The sequence below is a fragment of the Elephantulus edwardii genome, unplaced genomic scaffold (assembly GCF_000299155.1).
Source record: "Elephantulus edwardii isolate Elephantulus edwardi_28Jun2011 unplaced genomic scaffold, EleEdw1.0 scaffold00089, whole genome shotgun sequence".
NCBI lineage: Eukaryota > Metazoa > Chordata > Mammalia > Macroscelidea > Macroscelididae > Elephantulus > Elephantulus edwardii.
This window is the reverse complement of record NW_006399839.1, coordinates 6,915,213-6,929,792: the sequence shown is the minus strand read 5'-3', so window position 1 is coordinate 6,929,792 and position 14,580 is coordinate 6,915,213. Positions and strand designations below refer to the sequence as shown.

The 14,580-nt window shown below is 43.4% G+C and overlaps 1 protein-coding gene across 2 annotated transcripts in view; it reads left to right on the top strand.

The window, feature by feature from the left end:
* Positions 1–14,580, top strand: part of LOC102866348 (protein HIRA-like) — an 87,689-nt gene that overhangs the window by 9,373 nt on the left and 63,736 nt on the right. For both annotated transcript variants that reach the window (XM_006890442.1, XM_006890443.1), the window contains exons 2-5: positions 8,953–9,015; positions 11,081–11,191; positions 12,403–12,493; positions 14,093–14,187. In XM_006890442.1, coding sequence (XP_006890504.1) covers positions 8,953–9,015; positions 11,081–11,191; positions 12,403–12,493; positions 14,093–14,187 — 360 coding nt within the window. The remainder of the gene's footprint in view (positions 1–8,952; positions 9,016–11,080; positions 11,192–12,402; positions 12,494–14,092; positions 14,188–14,580) is intronic.

The window sequence follows — 14,580 nt, the reverse complement described above, 5'->3', positions numbered from 1 at the left end:
GCTGTAGGAGACAAGCTTTGTTATCTCTGTGCTGGCATGTGAGGGGAGTGCCAGGAATCAGTGAGCGGCTGGCTGTCCAGTCATTGAGAAGGGGAGGGGCACCTAGGGAATCAGATAACATGCTTTCAAAGCTTCCACTCTACTGCTGGACTTCACTAGGTTGGCATGTGGTGGCTATCTTGTAACTATGAGGACAAGAAGGAAAAATGGAAGGACTTGGTTCCTTAAATTGTCAAAATAAGGAACCATAAAGGTGACCTCTGGAGGCATAGTGGTAAGGAATTGATCTGCCAGTGCAAAGGTACACAGTTCAAATTCACCAGCTGTAGGTGGATTTGCAGGTAGATGCCATTTCTGAGTGGTAAGAAGTTATGGTGCCATACCAAAGGCATGAAGCTTGAATCCATCAGCTACTGTGCAGGAGAAAGACAGACTGTCTCCTCCCATGCAGTTTACTGCCTCTGAAAACCTGCTAGCTGTGAGTCGATTCTGACGCCATAGTACTTAACAACAAAAGTGACCTATCTCGGCTCTTACTTTGTGAGCTCATAAATTCCCCTTGAGATTCTCTATGAATTATAGCAGGAAGAGAACATTTCTAGCAGTACAATGTACTGATAGAAATGGAGGCTCAAGTGAGATGAGGTGATGATCTACTAGAGGCGAGGGGATAAGCTGGGAGTCACAGTAACTCGAGCCAGGCCCTGGCTTGCTCTTTCCAGTTTACCAAGCAGTGGTTTCCATACCGAGGCTGGCCACTTCTGCCTTCCTCAGAAAGACAACTTTCAGAAGCCACATGGTGCACCTTGCTGTCCAGGAGTTCTCTCTTGTTTGGAGCCTGTTGTCCATGGCTGTTTCTGTAGCTATTCAGAGGAGCCAGGGGCCGCCAGGCCAGCAGGTTTCTCTCAAAATACATTTGGCACCCTTTTTCTGGGTTTGTTTTTTTGTTTGTTTGTTTTTAATTACTGCAATTTTTTTTAAAAGAACACATTTGTTCGTTCATCAGTTTTCACAGCTATAATTGTTTTGTTCATCGTGTGTAACCATCACCACAGTCCATTTCCAAATTATTCCACTATTCACAGAGACTCAGAGTCTCCTAAGCTGAGGCACATTTCCATGCCTCCCACTCCTGGGAGCCACTTTGGTCTCTTTAGATGAGACCCTGCTGCCACCGAGCTCCTTGGGCCCCATGGCAGCCCCTCCTATAAGGTAGATCTGTGCTCTGAAAACTTTGAAAGCTGTGACCGTTTGAACGCAGATTCCCCAGGCTTTTCTCCCCCGGTACCTCTGGGTGCATTGTGATCACTAGCCTTTTGGCTAGTCATTGAACACTTAACTGTTTCATACAAATGGAAGCATATGGTATTTGTCCTTTTGCTGACCAGTTTATATTTCTCTGCATGATTCAGCCAATGTTCATCCACATTGTACCATGTGTCAGGATTTTGTTTCCCTTTATGGCTGAATAATATTCCATTATATGTATGTTTCGGTTTTAATTCAGTCTTTTGTTGCTGGACACTTGACATAGTGTATCAATAGGTGGCCTTTGGGGGGGAACCCATGCCCCAGTCTTAGACTTTGGGGCTCTCCTGTTGACCTTATTGAGTCAGCTAGTTCACTTACAGAGGAGAGGAATGGACACCTGGATGAAATTGAGATTCTGCCAGAGACAACTTCTCCTTTACAAGAACATCACAGGAGGACAAAGGCTCCCGCTGAGAATTCTGGTGGTGAGGAGAAGGAGCAAGACCTTACTGAAGGAGGTAGTGACAGGACATTACATCTTAGGATGAGGGATGCATCAAACAGAACTGTTAATAAACAAGTGGTTTAGAATACCCTTGGAAAAAAGGAAACCCATTGAGATAAAATTTGTTCCTCTTAAAAGCATCATCTGCATTGGATTGTTAGGACTATTCTTCTGCAAAGATAGATTAACCCAGCCAGGATAGACAGGGGTCATACTCCTAGCCAGAGATGCTGTGGGCAGGGACAGAAAGACGCCCCCCCCCACCCCGCCCTAGGCTGTTGGGTTTTTTTTTCCTTGTTGTGTACTGTTGAGTCGGATCAGAATGGCATGGGAGATTACCCCTCCTTCTCCAGCAGAGCATTTGGTGGATTCAAACCGTGTGCCTTCGAGATTACAGCACAGCCTCTTGCTGCTCAGCCACCAGAGCTCCCTATAGGCTGTTTTTGTTAGTTGCTCTCGAGTCACTGCAACTCTGAACAATGGATTTGAACCTTGCCCTGTTCTACACCATCTGTGATCTCTGTCATGCTCACGCCCATGGTGGTAGTCACTGTGTCAATTTGTTTGGTTCAAGGTCTTTCCTTCTCTGACCCTACACCTTTCCCTGAGTAAGGTCTCTCTCTTCAAGAATTGGTTCCTCCTGAGACTATGTCCAAAGTAAGTGGGATGACGCTTCACCATTCTTGCTGCTCAGGAGCACTGTGGTTGCACGTCCTTCAAGGCAGATTTGTTTGCTCTCTTGGTATTCCATGGGATATTCTGTACTCTTCGCCAGCCTTATAATTCAAAGGCATCAATTTTCGGTTGTCTTTATTCATTGTCCAGCTTTTAGATGTTTAGGAAACAGTTGAAAAGACCATGACTTGGGTCACTTATACCTTAGTCTTTAAATTGACATATTTGCTCTTTAGACCTACATACAGAGAGCTTACTCCAGTGCAACAAAAGAAATCTTTTCTTTCTTTTTTTTTTTAATTTCCATTCATTCATTGTTGTACTTTTCTCCCCTCCCAACCCTTCCCCCTAGTACACTACCCTCTTGTAAAACAAAAATTCTTTCATTGTTTTACAAACCCTCCCCCAGGTCCACTCAAACATGAAGCCTTCACTCTAGACACTTGTCATGACAAAAATACCTTATCACATATCCCTTTTAAACAGTTTTCTCCCTCATCTGTTTCAATGCAGTATACATTATTTATCCCATCTTTCTCAGTCTCCCTGCAACCCCGATGTCAGTCCTGTTTTACAGCAGTGGCACCATGCAGTGCTGACTGAGATACTTCACTCAGCATAATGTCCTTCAGTCACCCATTTTGAATAATATTACATGAGTTCCTTGTTTTTCAATGCAGCATAGTATTCCATTGTGTGAATATACCACAGCTTCTCTATCCATTCATTTGTTGATGGGTTGTTTCCAACACCTTGCTATTGTGAACAAAGCCGCAGTAAACATGGGTGTGCATATATCTGCTTCGATGTCAGTTATGGTCTCTTTAGGGTATATTCCCAGTAGTGGAATTGCTGGGTCAAATGGTATCTCTTATTTGCAACTTTTTGAGAAAGCACCATATCGCCTTCCACAGTGGTTGCACCATTTTACATTCCTACCAACAGTGAATAAGGGTTCCAGTTTCTCCACAACCTCGCCAGCATTTGTTGCTTGAATCTTTTCATTTCTTGATTGCTGTGACCATGAATGTTGATTGTGGAGCCAAGTGAAATGAAATAATTGACAACTTTAATCTTTTCTCCATCTATCACAATGTTGCCTATTCATTCATTGGTGAGGATTTTTGTCTTCTTGATGTAGCAATGTAACCCATATTCATCTTCTGCTCTAAGTGCTTCAGATCTTCTACACTTTCTGCCAGCAAGGTTGTGTCATCTGCATAATGCAGGTTGCTTATGAGTCTTCCTCTAATGCTGATGCCACATTTTTCTTCAGATATGGCAGTCTAAAATGATGCATAGTAACATACAGTAAATACATAGTTTATATAAACTAGAAGTAGCTTCTATGTAACAATCTCAGGAATGGAACTCTGGCAACTTTACTCTTGCTGTTGTTTGGGGTGTGTTCAGCTTCTGTCCACTTGCTGCAGAAGGAATGCCGAATGCCAGTTTCATTTTTTGTTTTTCTTTCATAAAAGTAAAAATTCTCTTCAGTTAGCAAAAACAGATGTCAATGTAAATCTTTTATACAAACACAGTAGCATAAAGTCAGCTTTCAGAAATTATAGCTTGCCTGTATACACACTCACGTGCTCTCTCACTTTTAAGGCTAATTTATATGGGGAGATGCACAGGCTTTACCATCACAGTTTGGTGAATTTTGTAAAATGAATATATTCCACAAACCACTAATGAGTCGAAAGTGTAGATTCTGGATGTATTTTGAAGGGAGAGAGAATGGTAAAATTTGGGGTTTGAGGGAGAGAACTGGAGGATGGCTTCCATGAAGCAGGAGAAGCAACTGTCAGCAGAGGTCAGCAAAGACTCTGAAAGGACTGAAAGGGAAATCAGGAATTGTATTTTAAGTAGGTCAGACCAAGTGAGACCTACTAGCAGACAAGCAATGATGTCTACCTAAAGATTAAGTGTGTAGTAAACCAGTATAAAATAAAAAACTTATTTAAATTGGGGAAAAAAAAAAAGATTTAGTGTACCTGATTGAGGCCATGGTTTTTCCAATCAGCTGCTGTGGCTCTGGGAGCTCGGCAGTGAACAAGGATGACTGAAGAAAGCTTGATGCCTCTGAGCTGTGGTGTGGAGAAGAAAGCTATGTGTCCCTTGGGCAACCTGAAGAACAAACACATCTATCTTGGAGAAAGTGCAGCCAGAATGATCCTTGAAGGCAAGGATGGTGAAGCCTTTTATCACACTGAGCCCGTTGTTAGGAGAGGCTGCTCCTTGGAAAAGGACATCAGGCTTGGTCAGCGAAAGAGAGGAAGACCTTCAACAAGACGAATTGACACAGTGGCTGCTGCACATATATCAAGTATATCCAATATGATAAGGGTGGCAAAGGATAGGACAGCCTTCAGATCTGTTCATAGGGTCACTATGAGTCATGCTTAACTCACTGGCACATAACATGCATACACACACGTATATGCATGTACAACACATGCATTTTATATATTTATGAATATATGTCATATAAGATGATAGAGATAGACTCTTTTTTATGTGTATGTGTGTGTGTCTCTCTCTAAGGTATATAAAGTGTACAAGTGAGCTCTAGTGGCCTAGAGGGTAAAATGTTGTACTACTAGCCCAAAGGTAAGTGATTCGGGTCCATCATCTGCTCCAAGGGAGAAAGAGGACAAGCAGTCTCCTCTTTTGTGATTTGTAGCCTCGGAAAACTTACTGGAGGGTCAGCTATGAGTCAGTTCTGGGTTGATGGCACATAACATATGTACATACCTATATAAGGGAATCTCGTGGCTTAGTGATCAGGAGTTGCACTGCGAACCCAAAGGCATGTGGTTCAAGTCCACCAGTTGCTCTGTAGGAGAAGGATGGACATTCTCCTCACGTTTGATTGACCGCCTTGAAAACCTGCAGGAGGGTGAGCTATGAATTCTGACTCGACAGCACACAACAACATATGTGTGTGTGTGGGGGGTGTGTGTGTGCGTGTATAGTGTCTTAATAGATGTCCACTGGAGGAAGATGGACAGTTTCCTCCTCTGTGTGAGTTACAGCCTCTAAAAACCCACCAGAGGGTCAGCTGTGTGTTGGTTCTGACTTGATAGCAGTGAGATACATACTAGTGTAAAAACCAGTTCTTGTGTATGTGTGTAAAATACAGTCCTCATGGATATGTCTATGTATCTTTATTATTGAAGTAATGGCAGACTCATATGCACTTGTGAGAAAGAACACCAAGAGACCCCTTGTGCCCTTTACCCTGTGCCACAAATGGTTAAGCACTGGGCTGCCAACCTTAAGGTTGAGGGGTCACATTTGCCATTTGACTTCAGAGGAGAAAGACCTGCAATGTGCTTCCATGAAGATTACATTCAGGCAAACAGTATGGGGCCATTCAGCTCTGACACACACATTAGAATTAAAATCAATTGGACAGCACCCTATAACAGTTTATAAAACTGCAGGAAGTTCCTAGACCCCTTTCTTTTTTTTATTTCATTTCTCTCAATTTCATCCTTGATATTTTCTCTTGCAATGTATTATATTGATTTGAGACAATTAATATGTCTCAATCTAATTTCTTTACTTTTATTAATACATGTATGTGTGTGAGTTTGTTGTTGTTAGGGGCCGTCCAGTTGAGGTATGACTCATGGCGACTCTGAACAGCCAGCCCGAACCCGGCACTATCCTGTCCTATCCTCATCATCTCCGACACGCTAGAGCCCATTGCTGAAGTTACCCTGTCAGTCCATCTTGTTGGGGGTCTTCCTCTCCTTCGCTGACCTTCGCCTAACTTTCTACCCAAAGTATGAAACACAGAGCTTTGCCATCTTTACCTCCAACGATAGTTTTCTCCAAGAAATGTGCTTGTTGCTTTGGCCATCCATGGGACATTCAGTACTCTTCTCCAGCACCACATCTGAAAGTTTAGTTCTGTGTAATTTATCACTTGTGTGAGTTCATGCATCTGCTACTCAGCCAGAGGGCTGAATAGTTCCAACACCTTTTATAACTAAATGTATTTTTTACCCTAGTCTACTTTGTATTCTAATACTGCATTGTAAATGTTTCAAACATTTCTTCATGTTCTTTGTTTAATTACAAGCTTAACAAAAATTGTTAAAAATAACATTCTTTGGGCTATGCAATTGAAGAGTTCTCAGGAGGAAGGTACAGTGGGTCAAGGCCTCCATTTCCCCAAGCTTCCATGTAGCAGAATTTATGCAGCAGAATTTATTCCAGTCAGATCTACCCAGTGAGTTCTTAGAGTAGAAAAACTCGAAGCAGGAGCCCAGTACAAAAGCTGTAGAGTCAGAGCCCTTGCTCAGTTTAAATACCCACATTTGACCTCTTCGAGAAATCTTTCCTCCGATGCAACAGAAGAATCAATTCTATCCAACGGTGCTCTGCTGCAGTCTCAGCTTCTAGAACTCATTTTTCATGTTATGCCAAATCAAAAGCATTTTTGCTATTGCTGCTAGCTCTGCAGACCTTTGACAGACAGTGAATGTTCCAGGAGACTTTCAGCAGAGTCTTAATGGTGAGCTTAAGCAGAGGTCAGACAAGAGGCAACTTAGCTGGTGGTCTAGTGGGTTGGAAGTTGTGCTCCCAACCCAAAGAAAGGTTGTTGTTGTTGTTTAATGCCGTCGAGTCGTAGACGACTCATAGCGACCCTATGAACGAACAGCCCCAAAGAAAGGTAGGCTGTTTGAATCCACCAGATGCTCTGCAAGAGAAGCATAGGTAGTCTCCTGTGCAGTTTACAGCCTCTGAAAAGCTGCTGATGGGTCAGCTCTGATGCAAATTACCAGCTCTTTCTCCTGTAAAGGAGAATGGAAGTTTGACCCCTCAACTTTTAGATTGGCAGCTCAGTGCTTAACCATTTGCACCTCTGGGCAAAGTGTACAGGGCTCCCTTGGCATTCTTTCTCACAAGTGCTTCTGAATCTGCCATTACTGTGGAAATTAACATGCGCTAGATGGCATTAAACAACAACAACAACAGATGGCACTACTGCTGGCTGAAGAGTGTATGGACAGCCACCAGCTGTGGTGGTGGTCCAACCCAAACAAAACCCATTGCTGTTCAAGAAATTATTCTCAAAGTGACCCTCAAGTAGAACTTCCCCACAGCTTTCCCAGGGTGTTAATGTAGACTGCCCCTTGCAGTTGATGAGTTCAGACCACTGACCTTTCAGTTAACAGCCTAACACTGTACCAAAATTGCAGGTATCTCTAGGCTGTATGTCAGCTTCTTCCATCTCTAGAAATAAGGCTCTTTTCCTTTCACTCTTTGTTAAAGAGCCCTTTAGAACAAAGGTTTGTTTTCACTAAATGGGAGTGTTTTACTTGGGGCTAGAAAGCCTAGGGCAATAACAAGATAGCAAACCAAGATAGGCACTCTATAAATTCACTCCCCTATTTAACTTAATCTCAAGGGAACTCCTGTGGCTGAAGTGATAAGGAGTTCTCTGTGTACTCAAGGACATGCAGTTTGAATCCATTATCTGCTCTGAGGGAGGAGAGCCTTTCTCAGTCTTCTCCTGTGTGATTAACTACCTTTGAAAGTCAGCTATGACTGATAATATATTACAACAAGCATCATAACAATAAGCACATCACTAAGCAAGAAAGCACAGGACCAGTGAAACCAGTCCCATCATCACTGCCAGGTGACACATCTTGATACCAGAAACAAAACATTAAAATGTGGAACATAGGCATCTTAGAAGCCATATGATGGCGCATCTTGAGATGTCTCCTAGAGAGGATGGGTGTCTTCTGCTTTCACAGACTCCATGTCAGTGCCTTGTCAGCCCTGCACATCTCCTCTCCTCTGCTCTCTTGCCCCTCCCTGTCTAGCTTGCCCTCTACTCTGCAGTAGCACATTGGCTCTTCTTGACTCCATACTATGTTCCCTGTGCCCTGAAATGCTAAATCCTGCTGGACTTTTTGGGAATTGTTTTCAGGCATATGGTTAAGTTTTCACAAGTATTGAATGAATGAAAAACTGAACCAAAAAAAACATAGCAACCTCGTTGATGCTGTGAGTGGGTGTGGGCTGAAGGAACGTGGGCTGTATTCCACTTTCTTTTGACTTAAAACTGTAGTTGTATTGCTCCTGTCACATTCTGTTGGATAAAACAAGTCGCAGGATACAACCCGGATAGAAAGGGAGGGAGGCGCTGTGTTTGCTGGCTGATGTGGTTCAGTGGGGCCTTCCAAAGTATGTCTAGCTAGAGGTTCCGCGTAGTAGTGCCCAAGGGATTCGTCTCTGAGTCAGTTCCCACTTGACAGATACGAGGGATTCATGGCTGTGTGCATGCTTTTGCATGCTCCTTTATTTTCATGCTGGTTCACTCTAGGCAATGATGATGTCAACTCTCACTGCCTTTACAGGCACGCACCTAGCTTCACTTAGAAGGGCATTGATTGGAGTTGTTTGTAAAACCAATATTTTTAAAAATCTGGTCTATTTCTGGTCTTCAGTGAGTGAAAAAAATTCTTTCTTTTTTTTTTTCTTTTTCATTTTAGGCAAGCCAATTTTTTCAGTTGATATTCACCCTGACGGGACCAAGTTTGCAACTGGAGGGCAAGGTATGTTTGCGGTGAACTGGAGGAAGTCTGGCACAGTCCTGCTGCCTCCTTCTCAGGAGCTGTCTGCTGAGCTGGAGCTAGAATGCTGACTCTTTCCCAGGAGAGTTGTACTCATTTGGTCATTCATTTTCTCAAAACTCTCAGAGGGGTTCAACTCAGTTGGAAGGAGGGCACCATGGACAGATAGAAATGATTCCATTGGGTGACACTGTCATCCATAGTCTTGTCAGTGTGGTTCATCTCACGTCAGCCACAATATTGTAATAACTTGTCTCTACTTGGAAAGATAGTTTTTTCAGGCCAGGACACCAAGATGTATATTTGGTGGCACAATGTAGCAGTCACCAGATAGTTCAGACCCACGTGGTCTTCCTCCTACAGCAGGGTCTCCCTTGGCTGAGGCCAAAATCGCCTTGCACAGTACCTGGAAAGGGCCTTTGTGAATTCTGGTCCTCAGGCCAGGTGTTGCAGGGGGAGTGGGCCTTAGACTGTCCTGGAGGGCAGGGAGAAGGAAGCGAGTACAGGGAGGGCGCTATTGTATTGTTTCCCTGGGGACTAGAAACTGTACCCGAGAGGAGCTCACAGTATGGGAAGAGGGTCTGGACCAGCTGAGGGAGAACGAAGAGCTTTCTCCTTGTCAACAAGAAGTACCTTTACTGCAATAAGCTGTACTACAATTCTGGATGCACGTGGTTCAAGTCCACCAGATGCTCCACTGGAGAAGGAGGGGCAATCTCCTGTGCCAGGCGGATCTGACTCAATGGTATACAGAAACAACAACAACAAAAGATTTAAAATATACTAGTGAAATAATTTTTCTTTTACTTTTCAAAGAGAAGTGTGCGAACTGGAGGGAGGGGTGGGCAGGGAGAAAAATGCAACAATGAATTTATGGAAATCCAAAATCTCTGTAAATGTTCATTAAAAATGATTTTTAAAAAATTAGAAAAGAAAGAAAAAGATTCAAAATAACAACAACAACAAAAAGTAGTACCTTTCCTGTCTTCCTCAGGTCCAAGAAAGATGCTTACAAAATCTCTTAAGACTTACATACTCGCCACAGATCATTCTGGCCACGCTCTTTGGCATGTCTGTTCAGTTCCTGAAGGACTAACTGAACTTTTGTTAGCAGTGGTGATGTTGTACCAGTGAGGCAGAACCAACCCTAGCTGACCTTCCAGCGGGTTTTCCGAGGCAGTAAATTGCACAGGAGGAGACTGCCCATCCTTGTCCTGCAGAACTGGTGGAGTCAAACCACGTGCATACCTTTAGTACTACAGCTTCTTAGTACTAGGCCACCAGAGCCTCCTTTTCTTGGCAGTAATGAAAAGAATAAAAGAGAACTTGGGAGTTAAATGCATACACACACACACACACAGACACGTGTGTGTGTATGTGTGTATGTTGTATATCAGCGTAGCACTTAAAAGCCACAGAGGCCCAAAGTTTCCTTTCTCACGTGTGTTTCCATTTGAAGGTGTCTGCAAAGGGCAGAAGAAGATAATGAGCTGTCTTTCTGTGTTCAGGGCACATTAAAACTTGAATCTCAAAATGTCCACCTATGGGGATAGTTAATCATGTTTCTAGAAGGTATTTTGAAAGTAAGGAAACCCCAGTAGGATTCATGCTTTAGTTTCTAGGGTGCACATGCTTACACCTAAATAGGTCCTGGGGCACTGACTTCTCTAGTCTCAGTTTACAGATGAAGTGTCCAGATCGTATGCAGGGACAAGGACCTTCTCAGGTGTCAGTCATGGATTCACATTAGAGACCTCCTCATTGCTAGGCCATGATTCTTTTCTTCAAGGCTGGTTGGCCTTTGCCTTTACTAATTCCATACTTTCTTTAACCTCCATGAGTACTTTGTTTGGGGTTTGTTTTGCTTTTTGTTTCGTTTTTTTTTTTTTCATCCTTTCTTTCACTTATATTGATTATTCAAATTTAGTCATCTTTAGATCTAGTAAGTTATAATTTATGAAAGCTAGGCGAGGACTTCTTATAATTAATATTGATTATCAGTATCACATGTCTGTCACGTTAAGTTATTTTTTCCCTTTCCTTGCAGGGCAGGATTCTGGGAAGGTTGTGATCTGGAATATGTCGCCAGTCCTCCAGGAGGATGACGAGAAGGATGAAAATATTCCCAAGATGCTTTGCCAGATGGACAATCATTTAGGTATTACAGAGTGGCCCTTTGCAGGCTTTGCGTGTTGGCAGAGTGCCCAAGGTTAGCACGTGTGTTTATAATTAGAAAGCTAAGGCCCCGTGCGGCGGTAACTCCCCTCGGCCTGCTGTCTGAAGGCACAGATGTTGGCTGCACACCTGGGTGAGTTATTCAGCAGAAGACTCGGCCCGCCCACAGAACCATCTTTGGACAGTCTGCAGGTACCTCTGGTGATTTCCTGCTCATGAGTCGTTACTGCCTGATTCCGTGGGGCTTTGGGACCAGTGACTTGGAAGCAGTAGGGTTTTGGGGAAGAAGGGTGTGTAAAACAACTCGTCAAAGTGTCTCAGACTGGCACTGTTATCTCCTGGCTCCCTGCCAGGACCTTCTTGGCCATTGAACAGTGTTGTGTCTTCCTTTCTGGCTGAGCACCTCAGTTTCTGCACCCCTGAACAGCCGGGTGACTCTACCTGGCTCAGGTTTCCAACCTAGCTGTCTGTCTCTCCTCAGTTAGCAAGGACAGGGCTTGGGATATTAGCTCGCTCTGGTCATCTCTCCCAACTCAGTCAACAGTGTCCTCTGTCCTGGGGCACAAGTTACTTCCAGGCCACATGTTGGCTATGACATTGATAGGATCCAGTGTATCAGATCTCCCAGAGAATAAACTTTGGCTGCTCCTGGAGCCCCTAATTTGGGATTTCTGCCAGAACTTAGTTCCAAGCACAAAACCAGTCTACAGTGTTGACACGTTTGGAAAGTCCAGAGTTAAAAGCACTAGACCTGACAAGTGGGTGAAGCAAAATTTTATGCTTTCCCAAACTACTTTCCTGAAAGTTCTGGAAGAGGCATCTCAATGTTTTTACCATATGCTCTCACTTCAAGAGTATTTCCTACTCAGCTATACAGTTTGTTAATACACAGCCCTTCTGAAATAGTTATCATTTCTTTTTCTTAGAAACCAGCCTCCTTGACTTATTTCATTAAATGCTAACAGGTTTCAGAATATGTATATTTTCCTCCTCCAGATTCTGATAATTTGTTATTACAGCACAAATAGGTTAGAACTTGCACAAAATTCTGTTTTCTGAGTCTCCCATACCCAGTAGATGAGTAGATTAGACAGATGAAATTGTATAAACCCTTTACATCTTGCTATACTCTGCATAAAGCAAAAATGATCATAACATTGAACGCACATCACCCTTTTTTTTTTTTCTTCTCAGCATGTGTGAACTGTGTACGGTGGTCAAACAGTGGAATGTATTTAGCTTCTGGGGGAGATGACAAACTGATCATGGTGTGGAAGCGGGCTACGTAAGCATCATTTTCCTTCCTTCACGTTTTATTTCTAGAAGCTTCTTTGCTTGTTGTATCAAAATTCCTTGTCCTCAACCTGGCACTAAAGTTCCTAGAGCTCTAACTTCTTTATAATAATAATAATAATAATAGTAATAAGTCCCTGTAGATCAGAAGCAGAAAGGGCCTGGCCGGGAGTCACGAGACCACAGACCCACCTGGTGACCTGGTCACCTGTCCTCAGTGGGGGCTGCCTTGGGGTGAGGTTCCCATGTAGAATTTCCACACAAAATGAAGGACTTATCTCTTCTAGTGCTAGCATTAATGGCGTCATTAGTTTTGGTTTTCAAATGACATTTCAAATGCAACTCCAGCAAACAAGATAATTGGAAGCCAAGGGGTGCAGATGAAATCAGAGTTAGGGGACCCAGAGTCTGCCCACTTTGCCATTCCCTTCATTCCCTGTTAGCCTGTACCTAATGCTATAGGGAGCCCTACTTGGAAGTCTCTGCTCTGCATCCGAATGAGCTAGCCATCTTTGGAAAACTACCTTCTTATAAAAAACAAACACTTGGAAAAAGAATTTCACAGGGTGGTTCCTTAGTAAGCTCCCCAAGTGACTGGGCCACCATGTTGGGGAAACATGCTGTACACGTTGCTCCGTGACCCGTGGCAGTGTCTTCAAAGGCAGCATCTTACCATGCCCTTCAGGCCTCCTGGCTGACTGCCTCAGTGAGCCCTTCGGGTGGGCTGGGGAAGTGTTCTACCAGAGCACCACGTGGTAGTGGAGGCCCGGAGAATTGTTGCAGTCAGCGTTCCGTCAGCTGGGTACCTGTCCCTTTGATTGCTCACGTAGCAGGACTAAGGACTGAGGACTTTGTGTGGTCTCTGTTTTAAGGCTTTTTACAAGATTACCGATGATGGACAGTGTTTGCTGGAGCTCCCCAATTTAAAACAAGCTTGGAAGCAGGAGTGGCATCCACTTCCAAAATAGCTTTCTTCCAGAAACTGTGAATTTGGAGAAATGATAAAAATTATACAAATGTTCAGGTCTTTCATTTATAGGGTCGCTATGAATCGTCCACAACTCGATAGCACCTAACAACAACTTTAAAAATACTTTTGGTTTTGCTACTTAAATCACCAGTGTAAAGAATATGTTTAGTATATAACCTTGAAAACAGAAAAATAGAAAAGAAAATGACTCACAGTCCTATCACTTACAGAAGGCCATGATTAATACTTTGAGGTTTTGGGGTGTATATTCTGATCTGTTTTCTGGGCATAGCTAACATCTGTCTTACATGTGTTTTTTTAACATGCTGATATCATGTTGTACAAGATATCCTGTGCATGCTTCTTTTGCTTAATGTTGCACTGTGAACTTTTCCCCAGTAGTGGGTAGTCTTTTACTGAGATTTTGAATGGCTGTGGAGCACTTCACCAAGTGCCTAGGCCGCTGTTTACTTTACCAGCTCCTCTTGGTAAACTGCAGCCCTGTTGACGGTGATGCTCAGCCATTGTTTTTTTTTGCCATGATAAGTGGCCATGTTACACTGAGACTTGCCTGTGTCCAGAGCCTTCTGTGAACGCTGTTCTGACTCGTATCTCACACAGGTACATTGGCCCCAGCACTGTGTTTGGCTCCGGTGGTAAGCTTGCCAACGTGGAGCAGTGGCGATGCGTCTCCATCCTCCGAAGTCACTCGGGCGGTGAGTGGAGGCTTCTGCTGAGCTGGAAGGGTCCCTGGCAGCTCATGCACAGAGAAGCAGCATCTCGTTATTCCTTGTGTTTAGGTTGCCCTCTGCCCTCGGTTCTATCATGTCCTACCTGTCCCCTCTAGGTTTGCGCAGTCATCAGCTCCCCTGCCTGTTACAGTGACCCTACTTCTGCCCTTGTGGGGAGTGTATATTTGTATCTTTTAATGTTGGGCTTCCTACATTGTGGTGTTTATCTTGATAAACAAAATCAGTACTTCTCTGGCGGATCACTAACTCTGTTAAGCACTCTTTTTTTAAAAAATTTTATTATTTCTTTTTTTTATTAAATTTTATTAGTTTTAATGAACATTTACAGAGATTTTGGGTTTTTATTCATTCATTGTT